The sequence below is a fragment of the Oncorhynchus tshawytscha genome, linkage group LG33 (assembly GCF_018296145.1).
Source record: "Oncorhynchus tshawytscha isolate Ot180627B linkage group LG33, Otsh_v2.0, whole genome shotgun sequence".
Lineage (NCBI taxonomy): Eukaryota > Metazoa > Chordata > Actinopteri > Salmoniformes > Salmonidae > Oncorhynchus > Oncorhynchus tshawytscha.
Genome location: NC_056461.1, coordinates 22642277 through 22661478, shown reverse-complemented (window position 1 = coordinate 22661478; position 19202 = coordinate 22642277). Strand labels below are relative to the sequence as shown.

The 19202-nt window shown below is 45.7% G+C and overlaps 1 protein-coding gene across 14 annotated transcripts in view; it reads right to left on the bottom strand.

Moving 5' to 3' along the window:
* The window catches only part of dnm1a (dynamin 1a), a 105635-nt gene extending 88260 nt beyond the window's left edge, over nucleotides 1-17375 (bottom strand). For 10 of the 14 annotated variants that reach the window (XR_006080646.1, XR_006080645.1, XM_042311022.1 and 7 more), the window contains exon 1: nucleotides 16896-17374. Coding sequence is in view for 12 of the 14 variants with exons in the window: in XM_042311022.1 (XP_042166956.1) it covers nucleotides 16896-17056 (161 nt within the window). In the remaining 2 variants the exon portion in view is untranslated. Of the gene's footprint in view, nucleotides 1-16895 lie in introns of all 14 variants that reach the window. The other 4 variants (XM_042311018.1, XM_042311021.1, XM_042311024.1 and 1 more) reach the window with 4 other exon arrangements.
* Between the last annotated feature and the right edge of the window lie 1827 nt (nucleotides 17376-19202).

The following is a 19202-nucleotide window of genomic DNA, read 5'->3' as shown; positions in this document are numbered from 1 at the left end:
TGCCTCCAGCTATCTGTGAGACTGGTAACATGCAGATGGTATGGTACACAACATGGTCCTAAAGTGGCTGTGTGTGTGTGTGTGTGTGTGTGTGTGTGTGTGTGTGTGTGTGTGTGTGTGTGTGTGTGTGTGTGTGTGTGTGTGTGTGTGTGTGTGTGTATGTGTATGTGTGTCAGAACACACTGTGTGTGGTTTCTTATGTAGTATTCTGCTGACACTGCCGTAACGGCAGTAGCAGCCATGGTGATATTGTTTGTATATATGCTGTTACATAGCCTGCCGACCTGACACTAGTCGTGGCAAATTCACTTCCACCTGGATTCAACAACAGGGGTCTAGAAGGGACATGCACCCAGATAGAATCTCATAGGGTCCTGTAAACCAAGAGCATGTAGACTACTACTGTGCTTTTCGCTGCACCAGCAATACCATCTGCTAAATATGTGTATGTGACCAATAACATTTGATTTGATTTGAATAGTAGTAGTGCCTGATCTCTTCATTGCATCACCACCATAGATTTTCACTTTACGGTGCTTGCGGGTCAATAGCAACCATGGCTGAATATTGACCGACGATGATATTAGTTAAGTATGCTCAGTGGGTTACTAAATGGACAGCTTATGGAGCTGCAGTTTATGAGAATATTTTCAGTTATGAATTATGATTGGTCAACTAAGAATAGTAGCCCGGCTAGCCAGATAATGTGACTTCAATTGTGGATATTACTATAACCAGAGGCACAGTGCTACCAGTTAGTGAAGATCCATTTGACCGGGGAGAAAGAGATTATGCTAATTGAACTGCAGTCTCGCAACAAATGATTCTGTAAGTGTTTATGAACAAATATGTTCCATCCGTTCTCCAAGGCAAACATGCACAAACGTGTGCGCACACAGAAACACACGCATGTACACACACACACACACACACACACACACACACACAAGCAGGCACACTTATAAACACACACGTGTACACATAAACACACACATGCCTAACACACACACATCTAACCTACGTCATTGCATTAATTGAATGATATTATCCATTTCATATCATTACCTGAACATAGATAAACATAGAAAGCATTGGCAGCACTGTCTCGTCGACAACAGCTCCGTTTCCTACTGTGTCAAATCAATTTCCTGTCTACGGTCTCTCTCTGGTTGGGGTGTAAACCTGGCTCTCTCTGCACCTTCCTCTCCTCTAGTAGCATCTTGTAGGGGACAGATGGCCCAAACTGCAGATCTCCTCCTCTCCCCCTTCTCCACTCCACTGCAGGTCCCCTCCTTCCCCAAAAACACCACCATTTGGACTATCCAGATGGGCGGAGCCGGCACCAACCAACCAGACCCTGTCACACACACCACACCAATCCATCTCCATCCCAAACACTGCTTTGGCTGGGGGGATGGCTCAAGGCAAGGCATGGTTCCTGGGGTATCCACCCCACACACGTGCACACATTCATACATCTGCTACATACTTGCCGAATGGGCTCAGTCGCACAAATGAGTAAACACGGATGGACGCACACATGCACAAACCATCATGTAGCAATGCTGACAAGCATTCACCACATCAACAGCCTGTTATATGTGATTGCAGGGGAAAACAGAGTGAAGGAGTAGGTGAAGAACGCGCCTGACTCTCTTCATCGTCCCATCCCCTACCCCAGCCTGCCCCTCTCCCCTACCCCAGCCTGCACCTCTCCTCCACCCCAGCCTGCACCTCTCCTCCACCCCAGCCTGCACCTCTCCCCCACCCCAGCCTGCACCTCTCCTCCACCCCAGCCTGCACCTCTCCTCCACCCCAGCCTGCCCCTCTCCCTCACCCCAGCCTGCCCCTCTCCCTCACCCCAGCCTGCCCCTCTCCCTCACCCCAGCCTGCACCTCTCCCCCACCCCAGCCTGCCCCTCTCCCCCACCCCAGCCTGCCCCTCCCCTCCACCCCAGCCTGCACCTCTCCCCCACCCCAGCCTGCCCCTCCCCTCCACCCCAGCCTGCCCCTCTCCTCCACCCCAGCCTGCCCCTCTCCTCCACCCAAGCCTGTACCTCCTCCACCCAAGCCTGTACCTCTCCTCCACCCAAGCCTGTATCTCTCCTCCACCCAAGCCTGTATCTCTCCTCCACCCAAGCCTGTATCTCTCCTCCACCCAAGCCTGCCCCTCCCCTCCACCCAAGCCTGTATCTCTCCTCCACCCACGCCTGCCCCTCCCCTCCACCCCAGCCTGTACCTCTCCTCCAACCCAGCCTGCCCCTCTCCTCCACCCCCACCTTCTCGGTCACGTATGGGCAGCTGTGATTATGGACAGTCCACCCATCTCCCATTGGGAGACTCAACCCCTCCCCCTGTCTGGTGATAGCATACAAACACCCCAGCCTGCCCCTCTCCTCCACCTCTACTCAACCCCTCCCCCTGTCTGGTGATAGCATACAAACACCCCAACCAGCGGCTATCCACTGTCAAAGCAAGGTCGACTATGAAGGCACTGAGCAGACAAACATATCCACCCATAAGGAAACTGTATAAACAAACAGATATTCAATATTATATTGTGTCTCTGCTGTGTATAAATACACACGTACACACACCTGTACACCTGTACACACACACACAGACACACACGGTCAATAGACCTGTCCAGCACTGACAACCTGCCAGGCATCTGCAGCAGAGCACCATTGACTCACACACACACTCCAAAGCATGCCTATATGCACGTGAATATCCTGTACCTTGCTTAGTGGAAACCCTGAGAGGGAGTTGTGAGGAATAACAACAGAACCACGATGAGCTTTAGTCCAATAACAGTCAGATCATTTCCTCTCCATTGTTTTCTCCTACACAGTCACTCTGATTGATTCGCAATAACATTACATACATTTATCTAAACCGATCTAGGGTCAACACATATTCAAAACACACAGTCCTGGTGGGACTTGAACCCACGACCTTAGTGTTGCTAACACCATGCTCCAACACACTTAGCCAGCTGGGTGAATATGATGATAGTGCCATACAGTGCTTTAAACTACAACACCAGTGGATCTCCTGCCAGTAATGATAGTGTATTTGGCCTGGTCTAATAAATAAAATAAAAATGATTTTTGTTTGTCACATTCTTGGTAAACAACAGATGTTGACTAACAGTGAAATGCTTACTTACAGGCCCTTCCCTACAATGCATAATATCACTCTTCAGCTGTAAATGTACAGACTACAGGCTGTAATCTAATCATGATGATCATGATCAATTTGATTTGATTTGATTTGATTTGATTTGATTTGATTTGATTTGATTTGATGATCAATGGGGTGCAGCAATTACAGTCACGCTATGAATACAAGAACCAGGCCACAGCCTTAGTGGCTGAGATTGCTTGTTGTGTTGCCATGTACACCTCCAGATTACAGTCATTGTAGTGAAAGGGCCAATCAAACGGCTCATTCTTGGCCGATGGCGTGCATCCAGATTAAAGTAAGGCGGGAGCCAATGAGAGTGCTGGTTGTTGGTGAGCTGTGTGTAGCCTCACAGATTAAATGTAATCCCTTTGAGCAGTGTAAAGGCAGCAAACCCAGCCCCACTCTCGCTCTCTCTTTCTTTCCTCTCACTCTTTCCCTCGTCTCTACCCCCTATCTTCCACTATCTTGCTTATTTTACCCTCTCTCGCCAGAATCATTTCACAAGCAATGACACAACTGCCTCTATCAGTTATCCTAAAAACAATAGCGTGTACAAAGTATAGACAACTGTAGGACTAGACCCACCTTCCACCAATAATAATAGGCCAACGTAAATTAAACGAGGCGACAAATAAAGTGACATGCAGTAATACATATCTCAAAGGGAAAAACAACGATCGCCAATAAATACCCAAAGTAGACTACACTTCCCAGCAGTGCTGGCCAGTGAGTAGCCCATTATCTATTCAGTCAGGCAGTAAAGGGCTATCTATCTACAGTATATCTTCATTCGCACAGACTAGAAATAGGATTAGAGAAAGAGAGTCGGGCCATACTACAGCCCATACTGTCCTTCTTATGTTGGGGATACAGATCATCCCTTGCATTTTGCATTCTTCACATTGTGTAATATACTGTAATTCCGCCCTGCATTAATAATCTCTCCAATTGGACCAGTAGAGACGATTTTTTAAAACTTGTCAGCCAATGAGAGGAAGCCTACGCAGCAGAAGACACCATTTGACATATTCTAGTCTAAATGCTGCAAGCACCAGCACTCTAATAAACGTGTGCTCTCAAATTGGGTTCTCCAGAAGAGAACAGGGCAATCCACTCTGCAGTAAGCACTTCTTTGACCTAGAACAACTGCATCAGTAGAAATTGGTGGTGATCTGAGAAATAGATATCCCTATCTTTCGATGAATAATTGATTTGGAAATCTGATGACGAGGCTCATATTCCTAGAACAATACTTCACCTTAGAGGAAAGTACAGGCTCTGTAGACCAAACAGCCAGCAACCAACCCGTGTTCATCTGATAAGGACACATAAAATAACAGGGACAAATTCAACTAATCATTTTGCAATAGCAACTGTCGGAGGCATCGCACCATGTGTGTAACTGATGTCTGTTCCCACCTGTACCTTGGGTACATTAGGTCACCGTTAGCGGCGACCGTGACAGGATAACAGTGTGTGTGAGGTCCCCACTACGAGCTTTCTGGTGAATGATGATTCATTGGTTTGTTTGTCTGGTAGGCAGAACGCCGCCTGCCTCCTGCACTCTCAATCATGAAGTTCTGTGGATGCTGTTGTCGGTTCACTGCGTGGGACAATCACTGATCTCCACCTTGCACCTCTAAATGATACTTTATTGACACTGTCCAAATGCATGTTTTTGCAGTTTGGTTCTGACAGCAGTTTCCTTCATATTAGAAATTAGTCAATTGATTTGAAACCTGCCTTGAGGCCCTTTTGCACCGTTTGATATTTTAAAGTCCTCTGGTTTCAATAGGATTCTTTATATAGGTAGACTATTACCACCAATGGATAGAATCATCCAGTAATAGTGGTGGTGGTACTCCCCTATACACTGGTCTGTGATCAGATTTCTCCACCTGTCCTGTTTCTAATTATTAAAGGATAGAAAAGGAAACATGGGCCTGGATCAGTGCCCTAATTGCGACTTCCACCTCCACCCTGTGTATGGGCCACATGTCCCCCAGCTGGCTGTCTCTGTGCCAGGGTCTGCGGGCTAGTGTAAGTCCCTGCCTTAGTCAAGGTCTAGTGTTGCTGTGCTAATTAAACATGGGAGGAGATGGAGAGCGAGTGAGAGAGGGGCTGGGGGGTAGAGAAGAAGAGGGGAGGAGGAAGGACAGAGAGATTTCCGACACCTCTCATCTTCTACCCTGAAATCAGCCAATGTCTGTAAACAACAAAGGTTCCGGCATGCCAATCAGAGCCCAACAGTACATGATTGACAGATATGGGGCCTGGTTGCTTCCAGGAAATTCACTGGGAGGCCATTTTGTGTCTCACATCAAATGTATTGTATTATAGTGTATTACATTAAAAAATATATACACAGATATATATATCTATATATATATATATATATATATATATACCTGTATATATACATTTTTATTTATTTATTATTTTGGTTGGGGGGTAGAACGTGGTGCTCCGGTACCGCTTGCAGTCTGTGACTTGGGTGGCTGGAGTCTTTGACACATTTTTGGGCCTTCTTCTGACACCGCCTGGTATAGAGGTTCTGGATGGCAGAGAGCTCAGCCCCAGTGATGTACTGGGCCATACGCAATACCCTTTGTAGCGCCTTATGATCGGATGCCAAGCAGTTGCCATACCAAGCAGTGATGCAGCTAATCAAGACGCTCTCAATGGTGCGGCTATAGAACTTTTTGAGGATCTAAGGGCCCATGCTTTTTTTTTCCTGAGGGGGAAGAGGCATTGTCATGCCCTCTTGATGAGTGTGTTGGTGTGTCTGGACCATGATAGGTCCTTAGTGATGTGGACACCGAGGAACGTGAAGACGTGGATGGGGACGTGCTTGGCCCTCCGTTTCCTGTAGTCCACTATCAGCTCTTTTGTCTTGTTGACATTGAGGGAGAGGTTGTGGACCTCCTCCCTATAATCTGTCTCATCGTCGTTGGTGATCAGGCCTACCACGTTGTGCCGTCAGCAAACTAAATGATGGTGTTGGAGTCGTGGGCGGCCACGCAGTTGTGGGTGAACAGGAAGTACACGAGGGGACTAAGCATGCACCCCTGAGGGGCCCCCATGTTGAGGGTCAGTGTGCCTGATGTGGTGATCAGTCACAAGGATCATTCTGGACTCCAGACGTTGTGGTGGTCGGATCCAGTACCTGGTGGTTTGGGAGGGGTACGGTCCAGAGGAGCGGTGTTGGGTTCCGGTGGATGACATTCTAGATCCCAACATCATCCGAGATTTCCGCATTCAACTTCCGGACCGGCCCACTCCTTGCATAGCAGGTATGTATAGGGTAGTGTCATAATGTTACCTCATCAGCATAACAGGTATCCTTATGGTAGTGTTTATGTTACCTCATCAGCATGGCAGGTACAGTATTGATATGGTAGTGTCATAATGTTACCTCATCAGTATGGCAGGTACAGTATTGATAGGGTAGTGTCATAATGTTACCTCATCAGCATAGCGCCATGTCTCTCCTCCTTTACTATTAGCAAGCGTGTGGAATGTCATTCACCTATTCACTTCAGCACACTAAGGCAATTCCACTACGCTTGCTGATGAACCTATGGGCTCTCTGGTGCAATAATACGTTTCCTTTCTTTCAACCAATGGACATAAATCTGGGGAAGTATTTACAGTGCCTTGAGAAAGTATTCACACCCTGTCACGTTCTGACCATCGTTCGTATGTGTTTTCCTTGTTTTAGTGTTGGTCAGGACGTGAGCTGGGTGGGCATTCTATGTTTCATGTCTAGTTTGTCTATTTCTATGTCTGGCCTGATATGGTTCTCAATCAGAGGCAGGTGTTAGTCATTGTCTCTGATTGGGAACCATATTTAGGTAGCCTGGGTTTCACTGTGTGTTTGTGGGTGATTGTTCCTGTGTTTCAGATAGGACTGATTGTTTGTCTCTGTGTTTGCACCAGATAGGACTGTTTCGGTTTTCGTTTTCATTTACGTTCTTTGTTTTGTAGTGTTTGTATTGATTCGTGTTTTTACGTTTGTTTATTAAACATGGATCGCAATCTACACGCCGCATTTTGGTCCGACTCTCCTTCACCACAAGAGAACCGTTACAGAATCACCCACCACAACCGGACCAAGCAGCGTGTCAACAGGCAGGTGCAGCAGGAGAGGAGGCAACAGGTGCAGCAGGAGAGGAGGCAACAGGTGCAGCAGGAGAGGAGGCAACAGGTGCAGCAGGAGAGGAGGCAACAGGTGCAGCAGGTGCAGCAGGAGAGGAGGCAACAGGTGAGCAGGAGGGGGCAACAGGTGCAGCAGGAGAGGGGGCAACAGGTGCAGGGAGAGGGGGCAACAGGGAGCAGGAGAGGAGGCAACAGGTGCAGCAGGAGAGGAGGCAACAGGTGCAGCAGGAGAGGGGGCAACAGGTGCAGCAGGAGAGGAGGCAACAGGTGCAGCAGGAGAGGAGGCAACAGGTGCAGCAGGAGAGGAGGCAACAGGTGCAGCAGGAGAGGAGGCAACAGGTGCAGCAGGAGAGGGGGCAACAGGTGCAGCAGGAGAGGGCAACAGGTGCAGCAGGAGAGGAGGCAACAGGTGCAGCAGGAGAGGAGGCAACAGGTGCAGCAGGAGAGGAGGCAACAGGTGCAGCAGGAGAGGAGGCAACAGGTGCAGCAGGAGAGGGGGCAACAGGTGCAGCAGGAGAGGAGGCAACAGGTGCAGCAGGAGAGGAGGCAACAGGAGCAGCCCAAAGAGGAGTACAGTATGGACTATACTTCTTGGGAGGAGATAGACAGGTGGGCGGTCGACCCAGGGAGAGTGCCGTAGCCCGCCTGGGATTCGATGGAGCAGTGCGCGGAAGGTTATCGGAGAATGAGGTTGGCGAAGCAAGCATGGCGGCGCGGACGGAAGCCCGAGAATCAGCCCCAAAAATTTCTTGGGGGGCTCACAGGGAGTATGGCTACGCCAGGTAGGAGACCTGCGCAAACTCCCTGTGTTTACCGGGGGCTAGAGAGACCGGGCAGGCACCGTGTTATGCTGTGGTGCGCACGGTGTCTCCAGTGCGGGTGCATAGCCTGGTGCGGTATATTCCAGCTCCGCGTATCGGCCGGGCTAGATTGAGCGTCGAGCCAAATGCCATGAAGCCGGCTCTACGCATCTGGTCCCCAGTGCGTCTCCTTGGGCTGGCTTACATGGCACCAGCCTTGCGCGCGGTGTCCCCGGTTTGCCTACATTGCCTACATAGGCTATTCCACCTCGCCGCACTGGTAGAGCGACCGGGAGTATTCAACCAGGTAAGGTTGGGCAGGCTCGGTGCTCAAGAGCTCCAGTGCGCCTGCACGGTCCGGTCTATCCAGTACCACCTCCACACACCAGCCCTCCGGTAGCAGCTCCCCGCACCAGGCTTCCTGTGCGTGTTCTCGGTCTAGTACCACCAGTGCCAGCACCACGCATCAGGCCTACAGTGCGCCTCACCTCTCCAGCGCAGCTAGAGCCTTCTTCCTCTACAGCGCTGCTGGAGTCTCCTGTCTGTTCAGCGCAGCCAGAGCTGCCAGCCTGCATGGAGCAGCCAGAGCTGCCAGCCTGCATGGAGCAGCCAGAGCTGCCAGCCTGCATGGAGCAGCCAGAGCTGCCAGCCTGCATGGAGCAGCCGGAACTGCCAGTCTGCAAGGAGCTGCCAGTCTGCAAGGAGCTGCCAGTCTGCCTAGCGCCGCCAGTCTGCCCAGCGCCGCCAGTGCCGTCAGTCTGCCCAGCGCCGCCAGTGCCGTCAGTCTGCCCAGCGCCACCAGTGCCGCCAGTCTGCCCAGTGCCGCCAGTCTGCCCAGTGCCGCCAGTCTGCCCAGCGCCGCCAGTGCCGCCAGTCTGCCCAGTGCCGCCAGTCTGCCAGGATCAGTTAGATCCGCCAGTCTGCCAGGATCCGCCAGTCTGCCAGGATCCGCCAGTCTGCCAAGATCCGCCAGTCTGCCAAGATCCGCCAGTCAGCCAGGATCTGCCAGAACTGCCAGTCTGCCAGGATCCGCCAGTCTGCCAGGATTTGCCATTCAGCCAGGATCTGCCAGTCAGCCAGGATCTGCCGGAACCACCAGCCAGGATCTGCTAGATCCATCAACCTGCCGGAGCTTCCTTTCAGTCCCGAGCTTCCTTTCAGTCCCGAGCATCCCCTCAGTCCCGAGCTTCCCCTCAGTCCCGAGCTATCCCTCAGTCCTGAGCTACCTCAGTCCAGTGGGGTCCGTTGTTAGGTTTCCTAGGCCAAGGTTAGAGGCGAGGGTCGCCACTCAAGGGACGCTAAGGAGGTGGACTAAGACAATTATGGAGTGGGGTCCACGTCCAGCGCCAGAGCCGCCACCGCGGACAGATGCCCACCCAGACCCTCCCCTATAGGTTTAGGTTGTGCGTTCAGAGTCCGCACCTTGGGGGGGGTACTGTCACGTTCTGACCATCGTTCGTATGTGTTTTCCTTGTTTTAGTGTTGGTCAGGACGTGAGCTGGGTGGGCATTCTATGTTTCATGTCTAGTTTGTCTATTTCTATGTCTGGCCTGATATGGTTCTCAATCAGAGGCAGGTGTTAGTCATTGTCTCTGATTGGGAACCATATTTAGGTAGCCTGGGTTTCACTGTGTGTTTGTGGGTGATTGTTCCTGTCTCTGTTTTTGCACCAGATAGGACTGTTTCGGTTTTTGTTACGTTCATTTACGTTCTTTGTTTTGTAGTGTTTGTATTGATTCGTGTTTTTACGTTTGTTTATTAAACATGGATCGTAATCTACACGCCGCATTTTGGTCCGACTCTCCTTCACCACAAGAGAACCGTTACACACCCCTTGACTTTTTCCACATTTTGTTGTTACAAAGTGGGATTAAAAAAGAGTTGTCTTTTTTTGTCAGGCCATAAGACTCCTGAACAGGTAATCAGATGGTTACCCGGACTATTTGCATTGTGTGCCTCCCCCCAACCCCTCTTTTACGCTGCTGCTATTCTTTGTTCATCTTATATGCTTAGTCACTAACTATACATTCATGTACATACTACCTCAATTGGCCCATCCAACCAGTACTCCTGCACATTGGCTAACCGGGCTATCTGCATTGTGTCCCACCACCCGCCACCCCCTCTTTTATGCTACTGCTACTCTCTGTTTATCATATATGCATAGTCACTTTAACCATATCTATATGTACATACTGCCTCAATCAGCCTGACTAACCAGTGCCTGTATATAGCCTCGCTACTGTTATAGTCTCACTACTGTATATAGCCTCGCTACTGTTATAGTCTTACTATGTTATAGTCTCACTACTGTATATAGCCTCTCTACTGTTATAGCCTTACTACTGTTAGTCTCTCTACTGTTATAGTCTCTCTACTGTTATAGTCTCACTACTGTTATAGTCTCACTACTGTATATAGCCTCGCTACTGTTATAGTCTCAGTACTGTATATAGTCTCTCTACTGTTATAGTCTCGCTACTGTTATAGTCTCACTACTGTTATAGTCTCACTACTGTATATAGCCTCGCTACTGTTATAGTCTCAGTACTGTATATAGCTTTGCTACTGTTATAGCCTCGCTACTGTTATAGTCTCACTACTTTATATAGCCTCGCTACTGTTATAGTCTCAGTACTGTATATAGCCTCGCTACTGTATATAGTCTCACTACTGTATATAGCCTCGCTACTGTATATAGTCTCGCTACTGTTATAGTCTCGCTACTGTATATAGCCTCGCTACTGTTATAGTCTCACTACTGTTATAGTCTTACTACTGTATATGGCCTCGCTACTGTTATAGTCTCACTACTGTTGTAGCCTCACTACTGTATGTAGCCTTGCTACTGTTATAGCCTCGCTACTGTTATAGTCTCACTACTGTATATAGCCTCGCTACTGTTATAGTCTCACTACTGTCAGTCTCACTACTGTTATAGTCTCGCTACTGTTAGTCTTACTACTGTATATAGCCTCGCTACTGTTATAGTCTCACTACTGTCAGTCTCACTACTGTTATAGTCTCACTACTGTTAGTCTCACTACTGTATATAGTCTCACTACTGTATATAGCCTCACTACTGTTATAGTCTTGCTACTGTTATAGTCTCGCTACTGTTATAGTCTCGCTACTGTTATAGCCTCTCTACTTTTATAGTCTCGCTACTGTTATAGTCTCTACTGTATATGGTCTTCGCTACTGTATAGCCTCTACTGTTATAGCCTCTCGCTACTGTATATAGCCTCTCTACTGTTAGTCTTGCTACTGTATATAGCCTCACTACTGTTAGTCTCACTACTGTATGTAGCCTCTCTACTGTATATAGCCTCTCTACTGTTATAGTCTTGCTACTGTTATAGTCTCGCTACTGTTATAGTCTCACTACTGTATATAGCCTCTCTACTTTTATGGTCTTACTACTGTATAGTCTCTACTCTTATGGTCTTACTACTGTATAGTCTCTACTGTTATAGCCTCTCTACTGTATATACTCTCTCTACTGTTATAGTGTTACTACTGTATATAGCCTCGCTACTGTTATAGTCTTACTACTGTTATGGTCTCACTACTGTATATAGCCTCTCTACTGTTATGGTCTCACTACTGTATATAGCCTCTCTACTGTTATGGTCTCACTACTGTATATAGCCTCTCTACTGTTATGGTCTTACTACTGTATATAGCCTCTCTACTGTTATGGTCTTACTACTGTATATAGCCTCTCTACTGTTATGGTCTTACTACTGTATGTAGCTTCGCTACTGTTTTTTTTTCACTGTCTTTTTTTCATTGTTGGTTAGAGCCTGTAAGTAAGCATTTCACTAAGTCTACACCTGATGTATTTGGCGCGCGTGACAAATAAACTTTGATTTGATTTGATCTACTCAAAATCATTCGTAATGTCAACGTGGAAGAGAAATTCAAACATTTGTAAAAGAAAAGATGTGAAAAATAAAGCACTAATATACAGTATATTGAGTATTCAACCCCCTGAGTCAATACATGTTAGAATCACCTTTGGCAGCGATTACAACTGTGAGTCTTTCTGGATGAGTCTATAAGAGCTTTGCACATCTGGATTGGGAAGAATTTGCCCATCCTTTTAAAAATGATTCTCTGTCAAATTGGTTGTTGATCATGAGTAGAAAACCATTTTCAGGTCTTGCCATAGATTTTCAAGCAGATTTAAGTCAAAACTGTAACTCGGCCACTTCAGAGACTTCTTGGTAAGTAACTCCCACGTAGATTTGGCCTTGTGTTTTTGTCACGCCCTGGTCTGTTTCACCTGTCCCCGTGATTGTCTCCACCCCTCCAGGTGTCGCTTATTTTCCCCAATGTAGTTATCCCTGTGTTTCCTGTCTCTCTGTGCCAGTTCGTCTTGTATGTTTTCCAAGTCAACCAGCGGTTTTCCTGTTCTCCTGCTTTTTGTATTTTCCTTTTTCTAGTCCTCCTGGTTTTGACCCTTGCCTGTTTCTGGCCTTTGTACCTGCCTGCCTGACCATGAGCCTGTCTGCCACTCTGTACCTCCTGGACTCTGATCTGGTTTTGACATTTTTGCCTGTCCACGACCATTCTCTTGCCTACTCTTTATGGATTAATAAACATTGATAGACTCAAACCATCTGCCTCCTGTGACAGCATCTGGGTCTCGCCTTGTGTCATGATAGTTTTAGGTTATTGTCCCGCTGGTCGAAAGCAGACTGAACCAGGTTTTCCTCTAGGATTTTCCCTGTGCTTAGCTCAATTCCGTTTCTTTTTATCCTGAAACTCCCCGGTCCTTAATGATTACAAGCATACCCATAACATGATGCAGCCACCACTATCGTTGAAAATATGAGGAGTAGCACTCAGTAATGCGTTGTATTTGATTTGCCCCAAACATAAGGGAAACACTTTGTATTCAGGACATAACGGGAATTGCTTTGCCACAGGTGTTATAACAACTGTTTGATGAATCGTGTCATTTTACAACTGCCTGCAAGTCATCACATCGAGGAAATATTTTGAGGAATGACGAATTCTAAATAGGAAATGTGCCTCTACAGCATATCTCAATGCAATATGAAACTCAGAATTGGGATCAGCAAAATGTTAAGATTGTTGTCATGGCTGTGTAAAGTCAGTTACCAACTCATCACTGTTCACATCCTATATCATGTAATTATTGTTATTTTGTACCTCTTATGACAGTTAAGTAAAGTGTTTACACACTTTCATAAGACTCTGTGGCCTGAGACTCTGCGTCTCCCTCTCACTCTCTCTCTCTTTCTCTCTCTATCCATCTCTCTGCATTTACACACTTTCATAATAACTACTTCGCTTTCTCCCTTTGCTTTAATCTCTCAGTGTTTCTATAGTTTCCTGTAAAGCCAATGATGTCACCATGGGGTCAAGGGAGCGAATGGACTGACAAAACATGGTCAGGTGGTCTCCTAGTTCTTTAGGAAACGCCAGTGCCAACAGAATGGTCCCCTGTCCACACGTCCAGACAGGCGGTGTCTCTGTCTGCATCCACACTATGAGCCACCACCATTCTACACGCTGACAGATTCTATTCAAAGTCAAAAGGATAAACAGCAAGCAGCTTAATGAAGGCCAACAGATTAGAGTAGGGCCCCAGTAGAAAGAGAGAATGAAATTATTGTGAGAGGGAGAGTAGGATTGACAGTGAGAGAGTGTGTAAACACATGTGCATTATGTATGTATGTATGTATGTATGTATGTATGTATGTATGTATGTATGTATGTATGTATGTATGTATGTATGTATGTACACTACCGTTCAAAAGTTTGGGGTCACTTAGAAATATCCTTGTTTTTGAACAAAAAGCACATTTTTTGTCCATTAGAATAAAATAAAATTGATCAGAAATACAGTGTAGACATTAATGTTGTAAATGACTATTGTAGCTGGAAACTGCAAATTTTTAATGGAATATCTACATAGGCGAACAGAGGCCCATTATCAGCAACCATCACTCCTGTGTTCCGATGGCACATTGTGTTAGCTCATCCAAGTTTATAATTTTAAAAGGCTAATTGATCATTAGAATACCCTTGTTGTTAGCACAGTTGAAAACTGTTGTTCTGATTTTAAAGAAGCAATAAAACTGGTCTTCTTTAGACTAGTTGAGTATCTGGAGCATCAACATTTGTGGGTTCGATTACAGGCTCAAAATGGCCAAAAAACAAAGAACTTTCTTCTGAAACTCGTCAGTCTATTCTTGTTCTGAGAAATGAAGGCTATTTCATGCGAGAAATTACCAAGAAACTGAAGATCACGTACAACGCTGTCCTCAACTGGTAGCTTCATTAAATGTACCCGCAAAACACCAGTCTCAACGTCAACAGTAAAGAGGCGACTCTGGGTTGCTGGCCTTCTAGGCAGAGTTGCAAAGAAAAATACATATCTCAGACCGGCCAATAAAATGAAAAGGTTAAGATGGGCAAAAGAACACAGACACTGGACAGAGGAACTCTGCCTCTGGACTTGTGAGGCGTCTGTTTCTCTAACTAGACACTCTAATGTACTTGTCCTCTTGCTCAGTTGTGCACCAGGGCCTCCCACTCCTCTTTCTATTCTGGTTAGAGCCAGTTTGCACTGTTCTGTGAAGGGAGTAGTACACAGCATTGTACGAGATCTTCAGTTTCTTGGCAATTTCTCGCATGGAATAGCCTTCATTTCACAGAACAAGAATAGACTGACGAGTTCCAGAAGAAATTTCAGAAGAAATTTCCAGAAGAAATTCCTTTGTTTCTGGCCATTTTGAGCCTGTAATCAAACCCACAAATTCTGACGCTCCAGATACTCAACTATTCTAAAGAAGGCCAGTTTTATTGCTTCTTTAATCAGGACAACAGTTTTCAGCTGTGCTAACATAATTGCAAAAGGGTTTTCTAATGATAATTTAGCCTTTTAAAACCATAAAATTGGATTAGCTAACACAACATGCCGTTGGAACACAGGAGTGATGGTTGCTGATAATAGGCCTCTGTACGGTTACGTAGATATTCCATAAAAAATCTGCAGTTTCCAGCTACAATAGTCATTTACAACATTAACAATGTCTACACTGTATTTCTGATCAATTTGATCTTATTTTAATGGACAAAAAATGTGCTTTTCTTTCAAAAACAAGGACATTTCTAAGTGACCCCAAATCTTTGAACGGTAGTGTATGTATGGGTGTATGTGTGTACGTGTGAGCAAACACAACAAGTTTGGTGTGTATGTGTGTGCGTGTGCGTGTGCGTGTGCGTGTGTGTGTGTGTGTGTGTGTGTGTGTATAAAAGTGTTAGAAAACAGAAAACAGCAGGGAGGGGGTGCGGCAGTAGTGTGTGATTAGGAAGACCCAGGTGACGTCATTGCATCTGGTCAGGGAGAGTAGACCCGCATGATGGTACATTCTGCTAGTCAGCAGGCAATTCATTGCGTCGAGACTGCAGTATGCATCTTCATAGGCACTTACAGTATAAACTTGTCAGGATGACAATGCTGCTGAGAACACGTATAATTCATATTGACCAGGACATACAACTGTTCCCATTGACATTACAAAGAAATGTGGAGGCTGTGTGATTTTGTCAAATAAAGCAAAGCATTGTATTGCGAAATTTGCAACAGCCAAGGGAGGCCTGACAATCAGTCAGTCACCTATTATATCGCCCGGTGCTGAGCGGGTGCACCAGCCGAGCTAAGCACTAACAGATGGATGGGGAGCCGACATCGAAGGGCTCAAAGCGACTCTCCCTTCCTTCTCCTCTCCATGTGTTTTCACAAGGTCATACTGCAGCATAGCGGGGTTGGGTCCCCGGAGAACTGTGGTTTATCCATCGTCATCACCGTGACAGTCGTGACAGGGACTATGACATAATTAATGTTATGTATTCATTCACATCTCACATTAGGTGTACCCTAATCCGTAAATGACTGAAGGTCAGATACACATAATATCTATCCTCTGTGGTCTGTGTTTAGTTTATGAACGACAAAATGGCAACCATGTCTGTGAAACAACCACACATTAGACTTTCTTGTTGGAATTGTGTGCTTACAAGGTGCCTACGAAATATTGGGCAGTGGCCTTCAATGCGCTATGCGACCTGAGCGTGGAAGAGCCCACGAGAGGATGGGGGGAAATGCACACCGTATTCAACCCAATTACACTGGTACATTATGATGTCTTTAATCATAAGAACTGGAAACCTCCAATATGCAATTTGTAATATCAAAGGAAATACAACATGTTGGGGGATTATTTTATATCTACTGTAAAGTTGTACCATGACAAATATTAGAATAGCACCATAGAGAAATACATAATTGGCCAATAAGGATTACAATTATTCTAGATTAATCTTAAATACAATAGTTTTATCATTGGGAGCACAAACAACAAAATCCAACGTCCATTTTGGTTTGGTATTCTATTCTGCCAATGCATATAATGCAGCAATTAGCACATGAAAGGTTTTATGTAACCAAATAAGCTATTTACGTTTATTATGCGTGAAGAGGAGAGACTGGTGATTCAAGGCAGCAATTTCAGCAACTCGTCTAAATGTAATACATTCGATATAATTGTGAGGTTATCCAATGGATCTCAATGGCTGTAAATCAAGGGATGGGGTGGGTGGGGGGTGTATGGTAGTGCTGGGTCTAGATAGGTGTGTAAGAACGAGTGCAGCCTAGGAGGCTTTGATCATGGAGGGATGCATTTGCGTACAGAAACACAAAACCACTTACTTCCCAACGAAGTTCTCCAACACCGAGCTTTTCCCTGCACTCTGCCCGCCGACCACAGCGATTTGAGGTAGATCCAACTGGGAATTTTGACCGATAGCCGAGAAGGCATCTTGCATTTTATTCACAAGAGGAATAAGGTCTTCCATCCCCCGGTTCCCCATGATTGCAAGGGATTCGGTCGCTCCTTCTTAGTAGAAACAAATGAGGGAAAGCGTTCTCCCTCGGAACCGAGCGCTTGTCCCCCCCTTTATCACCCTTCCGTTATGAGGGTGTTTCAACGTTTGGAATCCGCCTTCTATATAAATATTGCTTGCACCCTCATTGATTACGCATTCCCGGTGTCCCCTCTACACAGAACGCTTCTCCTCTCCTCACTCTCCTCTACAGCTATACGCAACTCTCTACCACGCAGCACCGAGGGATGATCTCTTCTTAGAATACGCTAGGGGATCCTTGCACTGACGCGCATGCACCACTCAGCGGCGATCTACCTCAACAGAATTGCGCCCTAGGCTTTGTGTGCTCGCTCTCTTACCGCTATGCTGTAAGAAATAGAAAATACAAGCTACGTAAACATTGTATTTATAAATAGGCTATATTGATACATTTTGATACTTTGCTACATCATAGATTAATTATGCTATGCCCATGCTGATTGTGTTTGGTGGGTTTTGCGTGGATGGCAGTGTTGATCTGTCCATGGTGCTGAAATTGTTAAACAACGTCATCTGTTCCTCAGCCTCCTAGGGGAAAGAGGGCAACATACGCTACAGACAGTCACAGTGCGCACACCGAGGAATAATAAGAGGTGCGCATCCCTGTAAAATACCGGGAGCAGGTGCACAGTTTCACCTCCGTTTTACCAGCAAGAATAAGCAATACCTACCAGGAATAAGTGACCTCGGCGATATTCCTTCAAAATAAAAGTCCCACAATAAAGACAAAATTAGTTTAAAAAATGTTGGAAATATTAGCAGACTTTGAATTTTGGGAAAGGAAATAGTTAATAGCCGTAAAAGCACAAATAATATTATAGCACTGGCAATATTGTTAACAGCAATGAGAGTAATGATTAGGCCCTACTAGATAGTAATTATGGTAACAACAGTAGGCCTAATTTAAATCACAAAACATTATTTATAATGCTACTATTATGAATAATAATATCTTATAATAATCCACTTTAGAAAACACGTTTATATCCCATTGTTCTGTCATTCAGATGTATTCAGTATTTGCATATTAAATAGATTTGTTTTATTTACAAAAATACATGTGCCACAACGGGTGCCACAAAGGAGCACTTTTGCAGGTTACAATAAAACTGAATTGCAGTGCAGCTTACATAAGATTTAATAAAATGAACATAATTAAATTCAATTGCCCATGAGCCAGACCCCCAGATTTAGGCTGTCAGTCTCAATGTCTCAAAGTGATTTTTTTTGAAGGTCTATGTCCCTAGAGTTGGAAAATGTGTGATAGCAGTGCATCAATAGTAGCTTTATGTGTGTTATCACTCTTTCTTTCATCCCTCCATCCCATTCATTGACAAATAATGTCAGCATACAACAAGTTATTGCTCACTTGTACCCTTTAATCATATACCATTGGAAAGCTTAGAGTCACAGCAATCCATCAGACACATTTTCAGGAATGTTCAGGTCAACAGAACTTTAACCTTTGACCTCTGGGGTATGTGATGGACATATTAAGTTTGTGCTTTTCAAATAACCAATTTCCATGTTCTGTTTGTGCTTTTCTAATCAAAAGCAAATCAAATCAAATGTTATTTTTCACATACACGTGTTTAGCGGATGTTATTGTGGTTGTAGCGCAATGCTTCTGTTTCTAGCTCTTAAAGTGTAGTCATATCTAAAAAATGTCACAACAAGCTACCATTGCTACACTGCTATCATACATTTTCCAACTCTAGAGACATAACACTTCAAAAAAAATTGTCATGTGACATGGTTGGCCCAAGTGAGCCCGACCGACGCGTCTAGCTCATGGATTAAAAAGAGAAACACATTAACAAGAACATTTCACTTTGAACAACTACCCTATCTACTGTCTGTTATAAACCCTAACTAATGACTGAAGGCTTCAGTGTTACATTGAACATACATATTGCACCGTACACAATTTTCTGTACATTATGTTCCAGTAAACGGGGGTCCATTCTACTCAGGAGCACTTCCACTTCTGTGGCCCTTTAAAGGCATTTACAGACGGTCCGCTGTGAGCGTCAAAGGTACCATTGACTTCAATGGGAGTAGGGCGGCGGATGGCAAAACGCAAGCAGTTTTG